The sequence below is a fragment of the Rhinolophus ferrumequinum genome, chromosome 25, assembly GCF_004115265.2.
Source record: "Rhinolophus ferrumequinum isolate MPI-CBG mRhiFer1 chromosome 25, mRhiFer1_v1.p, whole genome shotgun sequence".
In the NCBI taxonomy this organism is placed as follows: domain Eukaryota; kingdom Metazoa; phylum Chordata; class Mammalia; order Chiroptera; family Rhinolophidae; genus Rhinolophus; species Rhinolophus ferrumequinum.
In genome coordinates, this window is record NC_046308.1 from 22,705,565 (window position 1) to 22,727,952 (window position 22,388).

The following is a 22,388-nucleotide window of genomic DNA, read 5'->3' on the forward strand; positions in this document are numbered from 1 at the left end:
AGAAACTAAGGCCCCAAGACGGAGAGACCAGATCAGGCTTTTCCATAACAGCAGGTAATGGAGGGATCAGGAAGCCCGCTAGCTGTTCAGTTGGAGAGAGGGTGCTGTCAGAGGCCGCGGGCGACAGTATTTGAGTGGGACACTGGTATCCCTTCATCAGGCTCCTCAGGGCCCTTCAGGGCCAGCCTCCTGAGACCTGAGGAAAAGAAGGTGAGAACCAAAGGAATGGGTGGTGTCCCCATGCTGGAAAGGGTCCTCCAGTCTCATGAACTGCAATGACCAGAGGCCTCACCACCTCACCAGGCAATCTGCTCCATCTTGGGCAACACTGCTGAGCCAAAAAGCAGGCAGTGGCTCCTGTACTGATCGGTAGGGTCCGGAGCTGCTGCAAGGTGAGGCTGTGGGCACCCAGCTTGGACCTGGGAAGGGAGGGAGGAAGGGAGAGAGGAGAGGACAATCAGGCGTATTCAACCTTCCCTCCAGATCCCAGCCCAGGGAGCCTTCGCTGCTTCTCCAGGAAGGCGGGCAGAGACTCCTAGAGGGCCAGTAGAGGGCAGACAAGCAGTGATTTTTTTTTTACTATCTGGACTGTTAGCAATCTTTTTCTTTACAGTGACTCACTTTTTTCTTTTTTATTGGGGACTATTAGGGAACTGTATTTTTCAGGACCCATCAGCTCCAAGTCGTTGTCCTTCAACCTAGTAGTTGTGGAGGGCACAGCTCAGCTCCAAGTCCAGTCATCGTTTTCAGTCTTAGTTGCAGGGGGCGCAGCCCACCATCCCATGTGGGAATCGAACCAGCAACCATGTTGTTAAGAGCTCGTGCTCTAACCAACTGAGCCATCCGGCCGGCCCTATAGTGACTCGCTTTTCAAAATCAAAATGCCCACTTCAGCCTCATTCTTAGCAATATTTGTCAAGAACTCATGGATTTGATGAGCTAAATATGTATTTTTTCTGATATACCTGAAAATATATAATTATTTAAATAGAAACATTCATTAAGTGGTCTTGAGTGTCTCTAGGGGTGCATGGCTGTGCTTTGGGGAACATGCAGTCCACCAGTCACCCACAGTGCAGGCCTGAGGTGGAGGGCCATAGTTACAAACCAACTGTACACCCAGCAAGGTGGGCTGGTCACAGAGGGCTTCCCTGATAAGCCCAGTAGGATGAGCCTATTTGGCAAATGGGAACTGGGTGGGCAGGAACTGCACCAGCAAAACAGTAGAGGCTGGACTAGGCCTGGCATATCTGTGGGGAGAGAATGGCCCACCCTTCACATGCTCACCTCAGCACAAGGTGGGTGGTCACCTCCATTTGAGAGAGGAGAAAATTGAGGCCCAGGCCCAGACGGGGGTCAGGGGAGGGCCCGCTACACAGGCTGGCTGAGAGGATTGTGTCGTAAGAACACATTAGTGCTTGTGACTTGCGGGTATACATGGCTGGAAGCACCTCTCACACACAAAACTGAGAGTGCCAAGTGTGTCCCCTTGCTCCTGCCCCTCTTTCCCTTACACCCTCCTCACAGAGGGGCCTCCTTTTCCCACTTGGAGCAACCTCCCCCCCCACCATGATTTTGCTCTGGGTGATTCCACCCTCCCCACAATCCCTGTGCCACCAGGCCTCCCGTGGGTACGACAGAGAAGTCATGGGGGTGCAGTAAAGAAGTCAGGGGTCCTGCCCCGAGGGTAATAACATGACCACTATGAATTCACTATGAATTCAGAAAAGACCATTAAAAACCTCGAGTTCTTGAAGGGCTGGGAAGCGTCCTAAATCCGCACCTCTGGCCCTCCCCCTGGCCTGGGACCAAGGTGGTAAAATCACCAGGCCGCAGGATTCAAACGTGCGTGCGCAGAGACTTCTAGGCACACAGGTCACGGTCTCTGGGATGGGGATGCTGCTTAAATGTCGAGTAAACGCTGTCAGTATCCGGCGCTGCATCCGTGGGGCAGGGGTGTCAGGCGGGGTGGAGGACTACGATGGGAGCCTCAACGCACCCCGGGGCGGTGCCGCCTACGGCTGCTAGTACCTACAGTACATTTCGTTCAGGAAGGAGTCGAAGAAGGGTTCCAGACGCCCCCTGGCGGGAGTTCTGGAGACGGTCCGCGCCAGGCCTTCTCCAGGGTACCATATCTTCCCGGCTCTAGTCCCCTCCGCAACCCTGAGGTCACCCGTTAGTCCGCAAACCCAATCTGATAGGAGGGGTCCTTTCCTGGGCCGGCCTCAACTGGTGGCCTGCCTGTCTCTTCTGCCCTGGAGCACGGGACAGCATCCAACTCCACATCCTGCGCTCCGCGGTGGTCCTTGAAGGAACAGGCCTGTCGCCCCTGCGTAAACCCTCCGCGCTCTGAGAACCTGGCCCATATCCCCAGGGCCCATATAGCTCGAGCCAGGCGCAGGGAGGGCGCGGGGTCACATTTCCAGCCGAGACGGCCGCCGAGACGAGGGGACGCTGGAAGGGATAGGTCCGGGGGATCCGCGGGAGAGAACTGCCGCCGAACGCCCGCCCTTCCCTCTGGGGGCGTGTCCTCGAGGCCCCGCCCCTAGTGCCGGCAGTGACATTCGTGCCTCGTTCGTCCCTGAGACAGAACCGCCGCCACTGTCGCCATCTCTGACTCGACTCAGCCGAGTGCCATTGCCGCGACCATGCCCCGCGGGAGCCGCAGCATGGCCTCCCGGCCAGCCAGGTGTGAGCGGGACAGGGGCCCGGTGGGGAGAGGGCTCGGGAAGCGCGGGTACACCCGCAAGGACTTGATAGCGTGACCTTGGCGACAACTGCGCCATTTTGGCGCTGAGTGGGGTTTGGGGGTGTCACAACCACGTGTTTAAGACGGTGGTCCCCCATCCTACAGAAGGAGGAAAGGGGGGAATTTCCAGAGGCTGCCGGCCCTTCAGGCCTCTGGTATGGGGTCCGGCCAGGATTAACCCTGCGTCCCCCTTACCCCACAGCCGTACTGCTGCGCCATCTGCCCACCCGCCAGCGCACCCCCCGCCCTCGGCCGCCGCCCCGGCCCCCGCTCCGTCGGGCCAACCAGGTCTGATGGCACAGATGGCGTCCACCGCCGCTGGGGTAGCTGTGGGCTCAGCTGTGGGACACGTCGTGGGCAGTGCCCTGACCGGAGCCTTCAGCGGAGGCAGCTCAGAGCCCGCCCAGCCTGCTGTTCAGCAGGTAAGCAACGAGCTCCGGAGAAACTGAGGCTGACTTCTCTGAAGGCCACAGAGCAGGGAATCCAGCTGGAATGTCCAGAGAGTTGTGTCCAGGCATATCCAGATCTGCCTCAGCCCCAGGACTTTGCCCACCTGGGGTCCTATTCCTCACTCTACAATATTGGCCTCCTGTCACTCAGAGGCAAACTTTCCTAGACCCTCCCATGAAACCGAGGTCCTTAGACTCCCAGGGACAGATGCCTACTAGCCCTTTAGAGATGGGGAAACCAAGGCCCTTAGGACTCAGAGACCGGCCCAAGGTCACCTAACCCTAGTAGAGGGGAGCGTTGTTGAAGTTCCTGAGTATCCTGTCTCCCCACTGCCCGGTCAGGCACTGTCGTCCCTGGGCCCAAGGGCAAAGGGTAGCTGGTTGCTCCCTGCTGACCTGTGCCCCACTGGGCATTCCACCAGTCCTGAGCCAAATACAGGCGTAGTGGCAAGGTCAAGGGTCATGAGGGTCAGTGTGGCTGAGCCAGGAACGTGCTACAACTTATGTGGGTGAGGCTCATACTCCAAGGATACTAACAGAGCACTGGGCTTTTCTAGATTCTTCTCCCACCCCTCCTACATGCCCAACATGTCCATTATGAGGCAGCAGGGAAATGCTGTCTACACCAGCACTAGTGTCAGCTGAGTGGCTTTGAGAGGGCTGTGGGCTCACCCTGTTTCACAGTTGGAGCAGCTGAGTCTGCTGGCCCTGGGTCACTCAGCCTGTCTGGGACCCTTAGGGCCCCCCGGGTTGGAGCTGTGGGGAGGGGTAGTTGGCCCCTAGTTTTGGAACCCACTTCTGGGTACCAATCTCGAGCTGACCTTGCTGCCTACTGCACCACCCCAGGCCCCTGCCCGTGGTGCCCCCCAGCCGCTGGGGCCCTGCTCCTATGAGATCAAGCAGTTCCTGGACTGCTCCACCACTCAGAGTGACCTGACCCTGTGCGAGGGCTTCAGCGAGGCTTTGAAGCAGTGCAAGTACAACCATGGTAAGCAAGTAGCCTCTGGCCCAGGTAGGGGGCAGGAGGGGCAGCTCCTCTTCCTACACCTGCGGGCTGACCACCAGCCTGTGCCAACCCTCCCTCCACAGGTCTGAGCTCTCTGCCCTGAAGTAACCAGGGAAGACTGGTGCAGACTGGAGTAGATTCGTGGGCCAGCCCTGTACTCACCTCCACCCCTTCACCGACAGCCGGACCATGACATCGACATCAGATTGTACCCATGTAACTGGGATTGGGAGTAAGGAGGGGGTTTCTCACCCCATAGATGACCTGAGCCACAAATGTGCAATTAAAAGAGTTTATTTTAGACCCAAGCCTGCTGTGTGCCCTCTCACTGGGCTGTCTCCCAGGAGCACCCTGGTTGATGAGGTGGGGTCGGGTGAGGGGGTGCGGGGTGATTCACTTTAAGCTGACCTCCTGGGTGGGGAGGGAGGAGCCCTGTTGTAATCCAATAGCCTCTGGCAGTCAAAGCTGTGGTGAGGCATTAACAGGTGACCTCCTGGGCGGCTGACTCGGAGCTGGAATCCTGGTTGTCTCCCCTCTCAGGGAGGCCTGCCCCCTCCACCTTTCTTGTCTCTTTTTCTGGGTCCCCTCTCTACACGCACATCTTAGGGGCCGCCAGTGACCTCACATCCTGTCTGTGACTTTGCCCACCTGCTAATACACTTCTCAGTAATTCCTGAATCCGTAAAAGGAAGGCTGCTGGGCTGCTGTCTGGGCATGATCACACAAGACAGAGGTCACGGCCAACCTCTGGGTCTGAGCCCAGCTTGGCCACTTGGCTATGGTTTGCCCAGTCACGGGGCCTGCAGGAACAGAGGAGTAGGTCCTTCAAACCCAGTGCAAACCCTGGCGTCACTCGCACTGCTGCCGCTTTCAGGAGTTCATTCAGCAGTTCTTCACTGAGCACCTACTGAAAGCCAGGCCCTGTGTCACATCTGGGCACTGAGGCTGTTCCTGCCCTTGGGCACTAATACTCCAGTGAGGTGGTTGGGACACGTGGGTACAGTGTGTTCTATCTTGTGGGTATATGTGTGTGATGGGGGTGACATTGGGGGTCTACCTCTCAGTACACAGGTGTCTGTTTCCTGGGAAGGGGTCCCACTTCCGGGTGTGAGTGTCCCCCCAGGTATCCATGTCTCCTTACCTGCCTGCTGGCCCCAGCTAGCGGGTCCTGGACAGCAGGGAGCCCAACCTCTGGGCCCTTGAATGAGGGCCAATCAGGAGCAAGGCCAGTTCCCCAGGCACCTCCTCTGGCTGTTTGTTGCCCATGGGGGGTAGGCCTGACAGCCAGCGCAGCTCCTCTGGAAGGCCCAGGGAGGCCTGCCTGTCAGGGCTGGGGAGAAGTCGCTCCCTTCCTTCCCCAGGGCTCTATCATGACACTCACCTGCCAGCTCTGGACATCGGTCATCCAGGTTCTCCAATAGGGACTCATAGCAGGTAGGAGCCCCACCCTCCCCATCTGTGAAGGAACGAAGAATGATTCCTGACTGGCCTGGTGGTCCCCAACCCTACCTCCCATGCTGGACTTGTTTGCTTGCTCAGGCTGGGATCAGGACAGGGCATTGGATGGAAGGGTCCTGGCCAAATTGGGTTGGGGCTGGGCAATGCCTTGGGTGGTCTCTGGACTGCTGTCCCCCTTCTTACATTCCAACATAACCACAGGGTGATGTCTTGGGCCCCACTTACTGATGATCTGCACAAGGACATAGGTCCCATGCTCCTGCAGCAGGGGGCTGCCTGTGGAGGGGGCCCAGGGAGCCCCCACCAGGCCCTTGTCCAGATTCACCAGGTGCCCATCCTCAGCCAGGAGGGCAATGGTTGCTGGGAGGTCAGGGTGGGAGGCAGGGCAGGCCTGGTACCCCTGCCTGGGGCTCTGGCCCTTCCATCCCTGTTACCCCTCTATACCCCCTCACCATCTGGGGGCACCTACCCCCTCTTCCTCAGGTGGGCAATGAGAGTCACCAGATTGCAACAGGGGTTCACCAGCTCCCTGCAGCCGGCTGTGGGAGAGGGGCAGAGGTGACCAAAGGGGACCTTCTATTTCCCCCCAATCTGGGACGCTCTGCCCCTCTCATCTTTTCCTGACCAGAGCAGGGAATAGTGCTATATGATTAGGACTGTACCCCCCCCATTACCCATCTCCTGAGATGTCGGTGACAGGTGCACAACTCATGCTTCCTACATGGGACAACCTCCCACACTAGCCGGCCTCCCAAAACTGACTCCCTCCCACCAGGGAGTTGGGAATCTGCAACTGTGGCTAGAGCTTCGAGTGCCTGAAACACCCTGAAGCTTGAGGACCACTGACTGAATAGCCAAGAGACTGTGTAGTTTAAAAACTGCTTCATGGTGGCATGGCAGGTACTCTCAGAGAAGACCTCATATGAATTTCCCAGTACCCAGCTGGGCTTTTCCCCTCTAGGGACTCACTCCAAGCACTGGCTCTGCCTCACAGAGCTGCTTCTCCAAAACCCCCATCCCGTGTGCATCCCCCTTACCCAAACTGCCTTCCCCCCTCCCATGGCAGAGGGAAGCAAGCTGAATGTACTATTCTTCGACCCATCTACTGGGACAGGGGACCCCACTTACCTCCAAATAGCACTGTGATAAACACGGTTGCAGGGGAGAAGATACGCCGATTTCCTGACGAAGTAAAGAGCTAGAGCTGAAATCTACTCTGGGCCGGGACCCTGCCTGGCGATGCAACAGTGTGTGTGGGCGAGTGGGTCCAGGCTGAGGTCTTTGCTTGGCCATCCTTGGGGCTGGGCTCCTACAGTTGTCCGGACCCTCGGCCTCTTCCTCTGGCTTGCTGGGTCAGAGCAGCCGGAGGAGACAGGTGCTTCCAGCTTCCAAACTGGTCTCCATGGCAGTTGGAGCTGCTAAGATGCCCAGGAAGGAAATGCCACCCTTCAGTGTCCCAGTAACGGGATTTGGGTGGGGGTATGGACATTTCCTGAGGCAGGGCTATCATGAGGGCTGGAGCGTGGGGGTCCTGGGATGTCCAGAGACCACATCCCCCCACCAGTACAGACCGAGCTCCCAGGCTAAAAGTGGGGGAGCTTTCCTGGGGGTGGGGCTGGCCCTGTCCAAAGCATGGGATCCTCACCAACCTTATAGGCTCCCCACCAGCTCAGGGCTCCCTTCCCTGTGCTCTCATGCTTTCCTCTCCCTCTGCCTTCTTCCTCACTCCCAGCCTCCTCTCTCTTTTCTTCTGTTCTTGTTTCTGTTTCTTTTTAAATCAAGTTTATTGAGGTAAAATTTATATATAGTAAAATGCGCCCTTTTAGGGTTTTGAGTTTTGACATATCTCATATAACCAACACCATAGTCAGGATATAGAACATTTCCATCCCTTCCCAAAATTCCTTTATGCCCCTTTGTAGTTGACCTGGCCCTTGGCAACCACTACCTTTTCCAGAGTGTCTTATAAAGGGAATATGAAGCTGGTTTCTTTCACTCAGCATGATGCATTTGAGAGTCACCCAGGTTGTCCCATGTGTCAATAGTTTGTTCCTTCTTATCACTGAGGTGGGCCCCATTGTCTGGTTGTACGACAGTTTGTTGCCCCATTCACCTGCTGTCGTTTCGGGTTGTTACCAGTTTTTGGTGATTATGAATAAAGTCAGTATAGACATTCACCTACAGGTTTTTGTGTGACGAACTTTTCAACTCTCTAGGATAAATACCACAAGAGGAATTTCTGGGTTATACCATGAGAGTGTGTTTAACTTCACAAGAAACTGCCAATGTTTTCCAGCATGGCCACACCATCTTTCATTGCCAGTTTTTGCCTGGTTTGTGGCCGGGCCTCTTAGATTCCTGGCTTCTTCTCTTACCCGTTCTCCTTCTCTTGTCTTCCTGTTTCTCACCATCTTTCCCTGTCTCAGATTTGTCTCCTTCTCTCTCCCCCTCTTTCCTCTCCTCTCTGCCTCTCCCTGGTTTTCTATCTGTCTCTGTGTTCAAACGTTAATCTGCTTCTCTGCCTCTCCATCTGTGCTCCTCCTTTTTTTGACGTTTTCTCTCCCTCTCCTTTCCTATCTCTCTTCATTTTGCCTCTTACTTTGTCCCCTAGCACCTCCTTTCTGCCTCTTCTCTCCAGTTCTATCTCCTGCCTCTTCACCATGAACCCCCACCAGACCCCTCCAGCCAGGGTGCCAAGTGCGTATCTAGAGCAGGCCCCAACCTTTCTCAGCTCCCTTTTCCCGAAGGTTTTAGAAATGTCCCCTACCCCCAATCCCCAGCCCATGATTAGGCTATTTCTCTTGTGGGGGGCAGAGAGGCAGATGGGAGGGGGACTTGATCCCCCACCAGCTCACAGCCTCCAGTGACACACTCTGCCTCTGGATAAGCCCTTTCCTCAATGCTTCCACCTGTAAAAAAGGTGTAACAACACAACTTAGCAGGGTTGTGAGGATGAAATGCGATGACACTTTAAAGTGCTATATCTGTGGTCAGCAATAGCAAGTGCTTAGAGTCAGTACTGTGGAAACAGGCAGCGTTTTCAAAACTTATTTAAACACAGAGCACTTTCTTCTAGGGACCTCACTGTATCTGGGGACCTGAGTCCTGCAGAACATGGCTCAGGAGTCGCTGCAGCCCGATTCTGGAGGAAATGGCCACTCCTGGAGTCTCAGCTCTGACAACCACCACTCTATCGTCTTCAGCACTGCTGAGGGGTCTTTTATCTTGAGGGTTGTGAAGATACCCTAAGGAGAGTGGGACATGTTGGGGGTAGTTTATAACCTCCCCCCAGGGAGCTCTCAGTCTGAGAGTTAACGAGAGTGTACTGTTTTCGTAGTTTATTATTCTTTAGGTCTGGTAAGGCCAATAGATCAGGAGATGATTGCCATTGAGAAGATAGTTTGTTACTCACAGTTGCCAAGAGGAGGGGGCACACCATGCCACGGGTGGGGGTGCTCATGGAAAAGCACCAAGTGGGTCAGGAGGCAGAAGGAGTAGAGGAACTGTGGGCGCAAGCCTTTATTTTGGTTTCTGAGGGAAGGAATAGGCGAGGCAGGGGAAGCAGGCTCAGGATTGGCTAGCTGGAGTGATTTCAGTGGCCTCTGTGGCCTAGGGACTTCCCTGGTCGCCTGGTACCTGGCCCTGGGTGATTAGGACAGGTAGGCAGTGGCCTTGAGTGTGAGAGCCCCATAAATGAGGTGCTTGGCGTGGGCTTGGGATTGGCTGGTTTGTATTCGAAAAGTATCTCTAGAACCTGGTTAACCCTGGGAGGGTCAGCCCTCCAAGGTCAGCAAGGTCCCAGATGTCAAAGCATCAGAACACAGAAAATGAAAGGCATGATTAATACCTGCGCTACGCCTGCCACTGGACGCACAAGCCCTGTCTTTGCATCTTCACAGCCCTTGGACTGGCATTATGCTAATCTTCACTTTACAGGTGAGGAAACAATCCCAACCGAAGCCAGCTCCTCTCCATCTGGCAAATGAAAGGAATTGACCGTGCCAAGTGCCAGTGAAGATGTGCAGTCACTGAAACTGTCTTACCCACTGATGGGAGTGCAGATCAGTACAAGCATGGTGGGAACGCTGGCAGTAACTGCTATAGCTGAATGTACACGTTCCTTACCCCCGCCCCCCAGCAATTCCAGTCCTGGGTGTCTGTCCAGCAGAAATGAAAACACAGGTGCACCAAAGACATTGACAGGGGTATTCACAGCAGTTTTATTTGTAATGGCCAAAGACTGGAAAGCACCCAAATGTCTGAAAACAGGAGAATGCATAAACTAATTGTGGTTTAGTCACACAATGGATTACACACAGCTCTGAGAATAAATTAAACATTGCTGCACCCTCGTGGATGACGCCCATAATGTTGACCAAAAGAAGCAGGAACAAAAGAGGATACACTATCATACCATTCATATTGGAAGTTCTGGAGCAGGCAAAACTGATCTAAGTGATAGAAGTCAGAATGATGGTTACCCTTGGGGGTAAAGAGGGGCGGGAGGGTGAGGGAGACTTCTGGGGAGATGGAAATGTTCTAAATCTTGATCTGGGTAGAGGTTGCAGGTATGGTGTGTGTTTTGTGTGTGTGTGTGTGTGTGTTTACGTATATATTTTATATATAAAATCATCGAGCCATACTTAAGACCCCGTTTCCCCAAAAATAAGACCTAGCCGGACAATCAGCTCTAATGCGTCTTTTGGAGCAAAAATTAATATAAGACCCGGTATTATATTATACTATACTATATTATATTATATTATATTATATTATATTATATTATAAGACACAGTCTTATAGTAAAGTAAAATAAGACTGGGTCTTATATTAATTTTTGCTCTAAAAGACGCATTAGAGCTGATTGTCTGGCTAGGTCTTATTTTCGGGGAAACACGGGATTTGTGTACTTTACCATCTGTGAGTTATACTCTATAAAAAAGCAGCCCCCTGCTATAATATATATTTGGATGTCTGGCTCCTATTTTCAGAAGGCCCTGTGGGGCCAGGACGCTCACATTTGGGAAGACGGGGCCTGGCAGCTGGGTCCCAGCCACAGCCACCCTCCCCCAGTCAATGGGCTGATTTGCATATCCTGTCGTGGTCCAGTGGCCTCCTCTGCCCATACCCTGAAGCACCTGGAGTACACCCAACAGAACAGCTCCCGCCTGCCTCCCTGCCTCCCTGCCTCCGGCCATGGCTTGCTGTCGCTTGGCCCTCCTTCTGACTGGCGTGCTCCTGGCAGGTGAGCCCTCCCTGAGCCTGGCTCGCCTGGGGGTGGAATGGGAGACTGCACTAGCTCCAGAAGGCCCCTGCAAGGAAGCAAATCGATGTGAGCAGTGGCTGGGTTCTGGAAGGCACATTGAGGTGGAGGGGAGAATTGGCTACAGGTGGCTCTGCCCTAGACCTGGGGCAAGTCACTTCTCTGTGTGGGCCTCAGTTTCTCTATTTCTGAATGACCAGATACCTAGGGTCCCTTTGAACTTTGACTCTTTAGGGTCTTAGAAGGGATTGGAGCTGGTTAACATTCGAGTTTTTCACACAACAACCTGGTGTGGGCTGGTCCCCATCTCATAGGGTCTCAGGAACATTATAACCCCAAGAAGCCCCCCAGTGTCCAGTTGCCTGAGGCTGAGCTGATGGGTGGTGTAGCCCAGGAAGCTTCCTGGGGGTGGTTAGTCTAAGGTGAGGGTTTGGAAGAGCCAGTGTGACCAAAGGGATAGGGATCTTCATGGCAAGTGTGGGAACGGGCAACAGAAGGACCCAGAGGCCACCAGTCCCACCCTCTGAACTGAACATAGATCCTTGGGAACATGGCACTAATAGGGACCTAGGAATTGCCAACTCTATGCCCCATCCAGTGCCAACCTCATGACACCAAGCCATGAATCCTTCAGGAACACAACTCTTTTGGGGAGACTGACCAAGCCTTCATAGGGCAGGGGCCCAGGCCAGGCTTGAGCAGGTCTCTCTCTCTCTCAGTCTCCCAGCCAGCCCTGACCAAGCCAGATGCACTGCTGGTCTTCCCAGGACAAGTAGCCCAACTCTCCTGCATGCTCAGTCCCCACCATGCCACCATTGGGGAATACGGTGTGTCTTGGTACCAGCAGCGAGCAGGTAGCGCCCCCCGCTACCTCTTCTACTACCGCTCAGAGGAGGACCACCACCGGCCCCCAGGCATTCCTGACCGCTTCTCGGCAGCCAACGATGAAGTCCACAATGCCTGCATCCTGACCATCAGCCCTGTGCAGCCTGAGGATGACGCAGATTATTACTGCTCTGTGGGCTACATATCCTAGGGGTGGGGTGTGGGATGAGTGTCTCCTATCTGTCTCCCACTTCTGTCCCTGACCTTAGTCCTCTAACATTCTGAGCCTTAATTTTCCTGCTCTGTAAAATGGATTAATAATATTCACCATGTCAACAATAACTATTCTGAGGTCTAAGAGATTCCTGCTGAGAATGTGACTGCAGTTGGTCTGGGAGAGTGGGGGTATAGAAACTCTGGGGATTGGTGCAGAAAAGGAAGCACCTGAGACTCTTGGGGTGGGACCCAGCCTCTCCACTGGCTCCCAGGGGGCTCAGACTGGTGGTCTGGCTTTCCTGTGACCCAAGGAGCTGAAGGGAGATGAAAAAGGAACCAGCCCTTGCTGCTCCCAGCTCTGCATGGCTGGTTGTAGTCCAACGTTCTCTGGGTGACAATGAGGTGCCCCTGGAGCCCAGACTGCTAGCTAGGGGAGGGACAGCCCCTGCCTGCTCCTTGATGGGGCAGGGAGTCAGGTTGAGTGAGTGTGTGTGTGTGTGTGTGTGTGTGGTGGGGGGAGGCATTCAGAGGCACCTGAGGGCCAGAGTGGAGGGTGCTGAAGGCAGGTGGGCAGATGGCAGGGGCAGAGTGGGCAGCATCTTTCCTCTCAGGAAGTGTGTTCTACTGATCTGTGAGAGGGCTGTGGTCCCCTGAGGGAGGCTCTCCTACAAGCGGGTGGGCGCAGCGTGTTGCACTGGGGAGAGGGGCAAGTCTTGGCATCAGAAGCAGAGCTGAGCTGAGCGTCTGGGAGTGGGATGGGGATTTCAAGAACACATTCCTCTTCCCTCGCGGTTCCCCTAAGAGAAGTCTCATGCCTGGAGGTCATACCTCAAATGCACTGAGTGAGGGGTCTTCAGGGTCCAGAGAGGGTCCAGCCTACACTCACAGACATCTCCTGGGACCTCCTCAATGGGCCCTTCCTCTCATCTCCGTCTCTGTGGGGGAGGGGAGGGCAGGGAGGGCCAGGATGGGAGTGTGGATGCTAACAGAATCCCTGCGCCTGTGCGGGGTGACAGCCCCCGCTCTGAGATCCCCTTCTTCTTCTTCTGAAGACCCCAGACGCCCCAGCGGCCCCTGGCTTGTCCCCACCCCCAGAGCAAGTGCAGCGGGAACTGGGCCTCCAGCCAGCGGCTCTAGGCCGGCCCACCCCTCCCGGCCTCAGTTTCCTCCCCTGCACTCTCGCCAACGTCTGCCCAGCTCTGTTTGCCCCTCAGTCCCTTTGTCCCCTTTGGGGGCAGCCCGGATCCACTGCGCCGACTAGAAAAACTCTCCTGATCCCCGTCTTTGACACCCTGAGCGCGGCAGCCACGCGCGGCTACAGCCGGCACCTCAGGACCACCGAGACGCCAGAACCTCCGCGCAGCCTAGAGCGGTCCCGGAAGTGCCCGCGGGCGGGGGCGGGGCTCCGGGCGTTCGGGCCGCCGCGGGCTCCGCGTCAGCAGCAGCCGCGGAGGGAGCCCGCGTCGGCCGCGGGTTGGAGCAGCTGAGGTGCGGCCCCGCCCCGCCCCGCCCGCCCGCGGCCCCGCCCTGGCCCAGGTGAGCGGCTCCGCCCCGGACCAGGTGAGTGGCTCTGCTTTAGTCAGGTTGCCCACCTGTCCCTCCGGTGGCCCCGGGTGCGGACGTCTTCGTCGGTGGGAAGCATGTTGGGGTACTGGCGTCGCCGCCCGGGAGGCGTGTGCGGGTCCGCGGCCGCTCGCAGGCCTCCAGCCAGGAAACCCTGACCAGACCGAGAGTCCGCCTGGTGCTCAGGCCCTGTGGGTTCCCCTGGAGGATGGGGTGACAGATGCAGGAGGAGCCAGCGAGGCCCCGAGAGAGGTGGGAATCATGGGGTTCCAGACGTTTGGCTTTTCGATCCAAAAACGTTTAAAATATTGTTGGGGATAGATAAAGGAGTGCCAACTTTTTAAACAGAGTGGAAACTTCAGCGTGTAGGTGGTACATAGTGGGAATGGCAAACTCCCATGGAGGGAACCTTGGAAACACCGGGATTTAACAGGTGAGTGGAAGAAGAGTTGCAAACCACCGATACCAAGACGGAGGGGTCCGAGGGCATGAAAACGGGGGGGGGGGGGGAAGACCTTTCCGAAACCAAGGAAATAAAGCGGGGATATAGCAATGGGGGTGATTTGTCCAGCAAGCTGAAAACCTTGAGGTGGCTTAGTAAAGGAGTGGGCCCATATTGTTACAGCTTCCAGTTTGTCAAGAGAAAGCCAGAACCCTACTGAGTTTTCCATATTGGCAGCTAAGTCAAACAAAAAGGAAAAGCCCAACTCTTTTGAGAGCCAGACAAAACGAGTCTGTGGCAGGATCCCCAGGCTGCCAATTTGCAACCTCTGAAATGAAGGGTTTTGAGAAGGAGGTATTGGTGAGCAGTGCCAGAAGGGGTGGGGAATGAGGACTGAGAAGAGAGGGATTGGCAGCAAGGAGGTCATTGGACGCTGGAGCTGAGGATTGAAGTCCCAGCTGAAATTGGAAACTTGAAGTCGGTCTTGGTGCCATACACAGTCGTATGATTTTCCTTGGCAACATTTAACATTTGGGGAGAAATTGGCAGAAAAGGAATGAGCTGCTGGTTGCAACAGGGCAGAAAGTGAGGAACGTGATACTGGTCAGAGAATTAGTTGAAGTGACATGTATGGTTAGACTGACTATAGATAGAGAGGGTCTAAGCTAGACAGGGAAGGGGTGGAACGAGAGGAGGAGAATGGGGTGAACATGGGGGGATGTTAGGTTGATGAGGTTGGGTGAGAAAACTGGAAGGATTGAAGGCGATGGTTGCTGAAGAGGAAGGTAAGAGTTGAAGTGAGCAAAGAAGTTTTGAGAGTACATGTTTGTTTGTTTTGTTTTCTTCCCCCACGTCTGGTTTTTCTACTGGCTGAAAATTCATTAAAAAGTATTTCCAAATAGAAACGAGTTCCATCATGACTTCTGATTAATATGTTATTTGAGCCACTTACTCTCTAAGCTTCAGGGTAAGGATAATACTTTTGTATAGAGTTGTGAAGATAAATGAGATATGCTTCTAAAAGGTCTAGCAGTGCCTAGCACAGAATAGATAATCAATAAATACGAGCTGTTGTTATCATTATTATGGTACCTGAGGAGTTTCCTTTTAGCTTGCACCTAAGTTTCTGAGTGGGGTCCTGAGGGGCTCCCTCAGGGGCTACCACAGGGGGATGGAGTGCTGAATGAGGTATTCTAGTCTCTTTCCTTGTTCCTGTGAAAATTCCCTCCTTCAGCTGGTGCAGCCATGCTTTTTTGCTGTTTTCTTTATTTACATCTCCCAGAGAATAATTTTTTTGAATGAAGAGTTCAAGTGTGACAATCAGGTCTAGCACAACCCAAATGGTTTTTCCTCCATTCAATCATGTATTAATTCAACAAATGTGTGTGTAGAGATTGTCGTGTTGTGCTGGGTGCTGGGGGTTCCAAAATGAGGGTGCAGGTACTTGCCCTTTGGGACCTTGCAGGCAGTGGTGGGGAAGAGTCCCGTCAATTGATGTTTGCCATCCAGCATGGTGACCGCTGTGATGGACGTGTGTACCAAGCTCTGCGGGTCACGGAGGGGGCATGCCTGAGATCTTCAGTCTGAGGGTGCAGAGAAGAGGGCACATTTGGTCTGAGTCTGGAAGGATGTGCCAGTGGCAGTCTGAGAAGGGGGAGGGACCTGGTAGGAGGAGGAAAAGAGCAGTGCCAATGGGTTTCTGAGCTGGAAGGTTAGGAGAGTGTGGATGGAGGCAGGAGATGGGGCTGGAAGAGCCATGTGTGAAGGGGCTTGTGAAGGAGTTGGGCTGTCACAAGATCCTAAAAAGAGAAATGTGTTTTGGGTAGTAGACACGGGTATCAATGTAGAGAATGGGTCAGAGGGAAGAATGGAAGTTGGAGGTAGGTAGCCAGTTGGGAGGTGATTCTTAAAATAGTCTCGGGAAGTCACATTGAGGCCTGAGCTGCAGAATGGCAGCAGAGACCCCTTCAATAAAGCCTCAGGAAAGGAACAGGATAAGACCTGCGGGTGAGAGAGAGAAGGTCTAGGCTGACTTCCAGGGTTCTGTCTGGGGCCCCCGGCTAACTGGAGGGGGTGCGGCTAACCTAGTACAGGAGGAAAGTGTGCTCTCTCTGTCTCTTTTCCAATAACCATTCCCAACACCCTCCAGCAGGTGGAGTATTGCCCCTTTTCCACATGGTTCCACTTCCTGTTCTAGCCCAGCTTTCTGAACACCTCCAGACTTTAGAGTCTAGACACCATGCTGCGGTGCTTGATTCTGTGTGCCTCTCTGTCTTTTTGCAGTTGTTTCTGATAAATTCAAATGGTCTCTAACTAGTGGGGATCATCTCAAGGGCCAGATTGTGTCTTACACTTATTTTGTTATATCTACCATAGATTCTGGCACAGGAAGGAAGCACATACTAGGTGCTTGACTTGCTGGCTTGACAATGTACCTTGTGTCCTTTTCAGATTGTGAGAACAGTAAGCCTGTCCCAAAGAAGAACATTTTTCAAGAAATACAGTCATTGGGGATAATACTAGATCCACAATGGAGGTTCCCCCAGCATCCAAGCTTGGTGAGACCTTTGTGTTTGAAGATGGGTTAGAGATGCAGCAAGAACTTTTCCCAGAGGAGGACCTGGGGGACTCTTTTCTTCAGGAAAGAGGTTTAGAGCAAATGGCTGTTATCTATAAGGAGATCCCTCTTGGGGAACAAAACGAAGAACATGATGATTATGAGGGGAATTTCAGTCTGTGCTCAAGCCCTGTTCAGCATCAGAGTATACCCCCAGTAAACAGACCCCAAGATGAGGAAATATTTGGCCAAACCTTTCTCCAGAAATCAGACCTTAGTATGTGTCAGTTAATCCATGGTGGAGAAGAACTCAATGAACACAATTGTGAGACAGTGGGCAGGGGGCACTCAGGACCTATTGAACCTCACAGAACTGCACAACCAGCAAAACCCTACGCGTGTCGGGAATGTGGGAAGGCCTTCAGCCAGAGCTCACACCTCCTGAGACACCTGGTGATTCACACTGGGGAGAAGCCCTACGAGTGCTGTGAGTGTGGGAAGGCCTTCAGTCAGAGCTCGCACCTTCTCAGACATCAGATAATCCATACTGGGGAGAAGCCCTACGAATGCCCAGAATGTGGAAAAGCTTTTCGTCAGAGCTCAGCTCTCACGCAACATCAGAAAACCCACACTGGGAAGAGACCTTATGAGTGTAGGGAATGCGGGAAAGATTTTAGTCGGAGCTCAAGTCTCAGAAAACACGAGAGAATTCATACCGGAGAGAAACCTTATCAGTGTAAGGAATGTGGGAAATCCTTCAACCAGAGTTCAGGCCTGAGCCAGCATCGGAAAATCCACACCCTAAAGAAACCTCACGAATGTGATCTCTGCGGGAAAGCCTTTTGTCACAGGTCCCACCTCATTCGGCACCAGAGGATTCACACTGGGAAGAAACCATACAAATGTGAAGAGTGTGGGAAGGCCTTCAGCCAGAGCTCTAACCTCATCGAACATCGGAAGACCCACACTGGCGAGAAACCCTACAAATGCCATAAGTGTGGGAAAGCCTTCAGCCAGAGCTCCTCCCTCATTGAGCACCAGCGGATCCACACTGGGGAGAAGCCCTATGAGTGCGGCCAGTGTGGGAAGGCCTTCTGCCACAGCTCTGCACTGATTCAGCACCAGAGAATCCACACCGGGAAGAAACCCTATGCATGCAACGAGTGTGGCAAAGCCTTCCGGCACAGGTCGGCCCTTATCGAGCATTATAAAACCCACACCAGAGAGAAACCCTATGAGTGTAACAAATGTGGCAAGTCCTTCAGGGGGAGCTCACACCTCATTCGGCATCAGAAAATCCATGCTGGGGAGAAGCTCTAGAGCGAGGTGCTCGCACCAAAGCCTGCAAGTCTTTCCCAGATGGAGCCCGCACCCAGTCACTTTGGCCGCAAGGCCCTGCTCACCTTCCTGATAACAGTGCTGAACCTAGGGGCTCCTGAGCACCCACACCAGCAGCGAGGACCCCGCTTGGTCCTAGCCAGGTGCCCTGTGCTCAGCAGGTTTACTGAGCAGAAGAGAGGGTGGGGTGACAGGAAGGCCACCAGAACGGAGGTGCACCCAAAAAGAGCCGGCCTTTGGTTTTCTCATTCTCATATTTGACTTCCAAGTCTATGAGGTTTCGTTTTTCCCTCTATTCCAGACTCCAGAAGAGGAATAAATGTAAGAGGGAAAGAGTTTAATTAAACCCATGAAGATGTCGGGAGAACTCGTGAACATCATACTGAAGTCTGGCACTTTTATTAGAGAAGAAGTAACCATGCTCTCAGGCCAAATGAGCTGAAGAAAAAGGAATCCAAAAAGTAGATACCTCAGCCACAAAATGGAATCTTCTGCCTGGCTTGGGCACTGGTGGGGACAACCAAAACAGGTTGCAGAACAAAATGAGGGTCTGGGAGGATTAGTTCTGGGGTTGGGAGTGAGGGTGTGAGTTCCTGGCGTGGTCCCTTAATCCCGTTCTGTGTTAGAGTGAGGGTGGGCTCTTTCACGGGGGTGGGGGGAGAGGTTTGGTCCTGCAGGCCAGAGGACATTTGATGCCCAGTCTGTCTCAGCCCAGGCCTGAGGCATTAGTCACTCACCCCTCCACAAGACTCAGGCCCCCAAGACGGTGACGTGCCTTGGACGTCAGCAGGGCTTGTTTCTGGTCTGCTGGCTATGCAGCCTCCTCTCAACCCTCCAGTGCTGGAGGATGTTGGAAGCAGGTGATTCAATCAGAGGTCCAGATTCAAGTGTCAGCTCTGCCCCTCCTGCCTGTGTGATCTCGAGTAAGCCCAAGGCTGTTTTCCCATCCGTGAAATGGGGATAGTGGGACCTGGCCACATACTTCTAATGGTTGGTACAAGACTCCCATTCAGAAGAAGACCACACATGAAAGTGCTTTGTCCCTGCAGATGGTCACCCAGAATGACCCCTGTCCCACCAGAGACACTGCAGAGACACTGTCCCTGCAGACCGGAGAGGCATGGCCCCCCACCCCCCCTCGCTGGACCCAGTCTGGTTCTGAAATGGAAGGGCTTGCAGCAGCCCTCTTTAAACCAGGCTTTCCCTCGTTCCCTCAGGCTTGCATCCTGGGCTCTGGGTGCCCTGTGACGTTTCCTGGAGGCCATCCTGAGTGTCCCTTTGGCAGCATGCAGTCCACGTCCCTGTGCTCTCTGTCCTCCCCTCTGCTAACTGCTATTCACCTGGGGATGGTTTAAAAAGGAACAAGCCCACATTCCACACAGACCACTTCAGTGGCATCCCCAGAGGTGGGGCTCAGTGGTGTGTTTTTAAAGCTCCCCAGGGGGTTCTAATAGCCCAGCACATAACTAGGCTGTGAGCCTTGTGCTGGGCCCCCAAACAGCCCCAGCGTCTCCCAAATGCCAGGTCTGTTAGTCCTGATTGAGCAGAGCTTGAACATGGCTACTCGTTCTCAGTCCCCCAGGAATGGGCTCTGACAGTGACGTGTCTAGCCCATTGGTAAGTGTTTGTCCCAGGCCCTCAAGCCTTCATGTGGCCACGGGGATCTTTAGTATTGGCTTTCCCCCCGGGTTCCTCAAAGCCAGTGTGGGAGGAGGCAGTCTGAGCTATTTTGAAGTTTTCCAAAAGTTTATGGCTGGAATCCCATGAAGCCATGGTGGTAATACTGGTTATTTCAGCTAACCAGAATCTCAGCTTGGCAGCTATGTGTAGTTTTGATGACTAAAAATGGGAAAGCCATAAATGTTACTGAGTAAGTGGGGCTTGGTAGCCAGAGATTTTAAAACGACAGGTCTGAGGGCTGGGGTCACCTCTGGCCAGCTCCTCTTTGCTGTGTGAGTATGTGAAACATTTAAACAGAACCTGCTGCACCACCAGCTGGACTTGGCCTGACCAGGTGGCACCTGGATGTTTTTGGCAGGCAGCCTGCACCAAGGGTCTTCAGCCATTTACCAGGAGTGGAGAGAATACTGAAACCCTGCTCGGTGTGGGTGGGGCAGCAAGTTCCCCCAAGATCTACCTCTTTGGCAACCCCCCCAAGTCTATCTCAGCCCTGGCCAGGCCTGTCCCTATTGGCGGTTGTCTGTTTCCTACCTTTGATGTCTCCCTCCATGTACTTCTGCACACCCCAGCCAAGTTGATTTTTTTAAAGCATCACTTTGCACATGTCACCAATCTCCTTAAAACCAACCTTTGGGGGCTTTTCTGCACATAAACCCCATTTCAACCAATCTGGTTCGCCCACTGTACAACTACATGGAATTCATGCCAGCCCCTATCCAGACGCCCTCTCCACTCAAGTCATTTCATGCTGTTCTCACATTTTGGAATATGCACTTTCTCTTTCCCCCAACCCCCATCTCCTTTATTCCTTTTGACAATTTGTGTAACAAGGGATTAAGACTCTTTCTGAAGGGTTGACAGAATCTTCACATAACCATGTTAAGAACAGGTACTTTACTTTTTTGGAAGTGTGAGCAGAACCTAGTTCCTTCTGTTCAGTTTCTTTCACTGTTTTATTATGTATTTAAATTCCTTTCATTTTATTTAGGTTCTCAGTGTAATGTTACAAGAGATCATCCTCGAAATAGTTTAATTGTCCTTGAATGTAGTTGTTTGTTTCTGTTGTCTTTTTTTCTTCATGGCAGATGTTGAGTGTTGTAAATCAACTCTTGATTTTGTTTACTAATTGAATTGTTGTGTCAGTATATGTATGCCACTCTTTCTTCCTTTTTTTTGTTTAATACTTCATGTTTCTAAGATTAATTATTAGTTAATCATATTTTAATATTTCTAGTAAATGTGGGTACTTTGTTCTATGATTTCTTCTTAGAGGTTTTTCTGCACTCCATAAGTTTGATATGTGGTATTTTTTTTGTTTGTTTTTATATTAGGAATTTCCTTTTGGCCCAAGTGGTGTTGTTATTTTTTTTATATTTCCAAATGATGAATGCTTAGGTCATTGCTGTTATATCGTATTGTATTGTGGTGTCAACATTTCTAAGCATCCCTAGAACTTTTTGGGCCTGAATATAATGATCAGTTTTTATAAAGCATTTACGTACTCTCGAGAAATGTGTTTTTACCCCATCAGTTCTATTTGTTAACTAAGTTTTTAAATTATTTTATTCAAATCCATACTTTCTCGAACTTTTATTTACTTCAGAGTTCTGAACCTCGGGTCCGTGCACTGCCGAGGAATCTGAGCATACAGGGGTTTTAAAGGTTGGGGGCCCATAGGGACTGAACAAAGCTGTGTGGATATGTGCATGAGGAACCATTCTGGGAGGGGTGTCTGTAGCATTATCCTCATTTTGGAAGGGCTCTGTGACCCCAAAATAATTAAGAACACTCATTTACCTGATCTAATTGTAGTCTGATTTTGTGTGGGTTTTTTTCTTTATGTAGTTCTGTTGCCCTTGAATTTCTGTTCCTCTTTTTTGGGTTGTTGCTATGTTAGTCGTGCAATTATCTCAACTCCTTTTTGAGAAATAGGCAGGGTATAAATTGTCAACAAGTACAATATTTGGGGTGTATATATTTAATAGTGATATATTGAAAATCTGTGCCTTTTAGTGCCCCCTTTGCCTCTTTTAATGCTTCTAGCTTAAACTTCTCTTTTCCAAATATCATAATTGATGCCCGTTGCTTTTCTTGAATTTGCATTTGCATGACAGTTTATTTAGCTCATTTTATTTTTGAAATTTGTGTATATATTTTGCTATATTCGTGTATCTGTAACTTATAAACACCAAATTGTTGGATTTTGTTTTCTGATTCTTTCTGTAATTCTTTTCCTTGTTGCGTAAGAAGTTCTATTAACATTATTTAGAGTAAGGCATAATTTATTTTCATCTTAATATTTTCATACATATTAACTCATGTAACCCTCAGAGGCCATGTTCATGCCCTCCCCTCCAGCTCTATGAGTTATAACCAGGTGTGGAGTACCATTTCTGGGTAGACTACAGGTGTGCCATTGGCACACCTGATCCTCCCTGCCTTCATCAGTGCCAGGCTCTGTCCCAAACCCACTCTTCAAGTCCCAGCCTCTGGCTTCAGTGTCTTGGCCGTAACGCAGAGGAATGATGCCACCTGATAGCCTTACGGAGCTCAAAGGACTAAGGAACACAAACTTACGTGGCAAACTGGGGCTGTAGATGATTATTGCACTATTAGTATTTTGAAATATTTAGTTTTCTGTTCTTACTGCCAAAGTTCTGTCAATGTAACTTAGAACATTACATTGTGCTTTACTGTCTAGAAAATACTACCAGTTGTTGCAAAGTATTAGGCATCACAGATCCATCCCACTCTCCCAGAGTGAACCCACAGTCATTTGAAGAGAGGTGGGGATCCTGATCTTGTACCAACCCCCATTACTTGCTGTCCCAGGCCCATCTCC

General features: G+C 52.2%; 4 protein-coding genes across 6 annotated transcripts; 3 read left to right on the plus strand and 1 right to left on the minus strand.

Moving 5' to 3' along the window:
• Window positions 1–2,648: 2,648 nt before the first annotated feature.
• CHCHD10 (coiled-coil-helix-coiled-coil-helix domain containing 10) lies at window positions 2,649–4,512 on the plus strand. Its single transcript, XM_033098358.1, has 4 exons — window positions 2,649–2,689; window positions 2,952–3,171; window positions 4,045–4,186; window positions 4,288–4,512. The coding sequence occupies exons 1-4, from the start codon at window positions 2,649–2,651 to the stop codon at window positions 4,305–4,307; spliced, it is 423 nt and encodes a 140-aa protein (XP_032954249.1). The 3' UTR covers window positions 4,308–4,512.
• Window positions 4,513–5,362: 850 nt separating this feature from the next.
• Window positions 5,363–7,066, minus strand: C25H22orf15 (chromosome 25 C22orf15 homolog). Its single transcript, XM_033098426.1, is given in 6 exon segments — window positions 5,363–5,502; window positions 5,586–5,660; window positions 5,888–6,022; window positions 6,115–6,201; window positions 6,791–6,844; window positions 7,057–7,066. Coding segments are annotated over 6 exon segments (501 nt in total).
• A 3,685-nt stretch (window positions 7,067–10,751) lies between these two features.
• On the plus strand, window positions 10,752–12,092 carry VPREB3 (V-set pre-B cell surrogate light chain 3). Its single transcript, XM_033098033.1, has 2 exons — window positions 10,752–10,907; window positions 11,645–12,092. Exons 1-2 carry the CDS (start codon window positions 10,859–10,861, stop codon window positions 11,959–11,961), a joined length of 366 nt encoding a protein of 121 aa, XP_032953924.1. The 5' UTR covers window positions 10,752–10,858; the 3' UTR covers window positions 11,962–12,092.
• Window positions 12,093–13,405: 1,313 nt separating this feature from the next.
• On the plus strand, window positions 13,406–21,747 carry ZNF70 (zinc finger protein 70). 3 transcript variants are annotated; one of them, XM_033098251.1, is made up of 2 exons: window positions 13,406–13,526; window positions 16,423–21,747. In XM_033098251.1, exon 2 carries the CDS (start codon window positions 16,502–16,504, stop codon window positions 17,846–17,848), a length of 1,347 nt encoding a protein of 448 aa, XP_032954142.1. In that variant the 5' UTR covers window positions 13,406–13,526; window positions 16,423–16,501; the 3' UTR covers window positions 17,849–21,747. The 3 variants fall into 3 exon arrangements, with proteins under 3 accessions (XP_032954142.1, XP_032954141.1, XP_032954143.1); XM_033098250.1 differs by having other exon boundaries at window positions 13,450–13,781; XM_033098252.1 differs by lacking the exon at window positions 13,406–13,526 and adding an exon at window positions 13,811–13,962.
• Window positions 21,748–22,388: the final 641 nt, after the last annotated feature.

Coding starts and splice junctions, on each gene's coding strand:
- CHCHD10 (XM_033098358.1), top strand. CDS start 2,649: ATGCCCCGCGGGAGCCGCAGCATGGCCTCCCGGCCAGCCAG. Junction 2,690..2,951: donor ATGGCCTCCCGGCCAGCCAG/GTGTGAGCGGGA, acceptor CTTACCCCACAG/CCGTACTGCTGCGCCATCTG. Junction 3,172..4,044: donor CCCAGCCTGCTGTTCAGCAG/GTAAGCAACGAG, acceptor GCACCACCCCAG/GCCCCTGCCCGTGGTGCCCC.
- ZNF70 (XM_033098251.1), top strand. CDS start 16,502: ATGGAGGTTCCCCCAGCATCCAAGCTTGGTGAGACCTTTGTGTTTGAA.
- VPREB3 (XM_033098033.1), top strand. CDS start 10,859: ATGGCTTGCTGTCGCTTGGCCCTCCTTCTGACTGGCGTGCTCCTGGCA. Junction 10,908..11,644: donor GACTGGCGTGCTCCTGGCAG/GTGAGCCCTCCC, acceptor TCTCTCTCTCAG/TCTCCCAGCCAGCCCTGACC.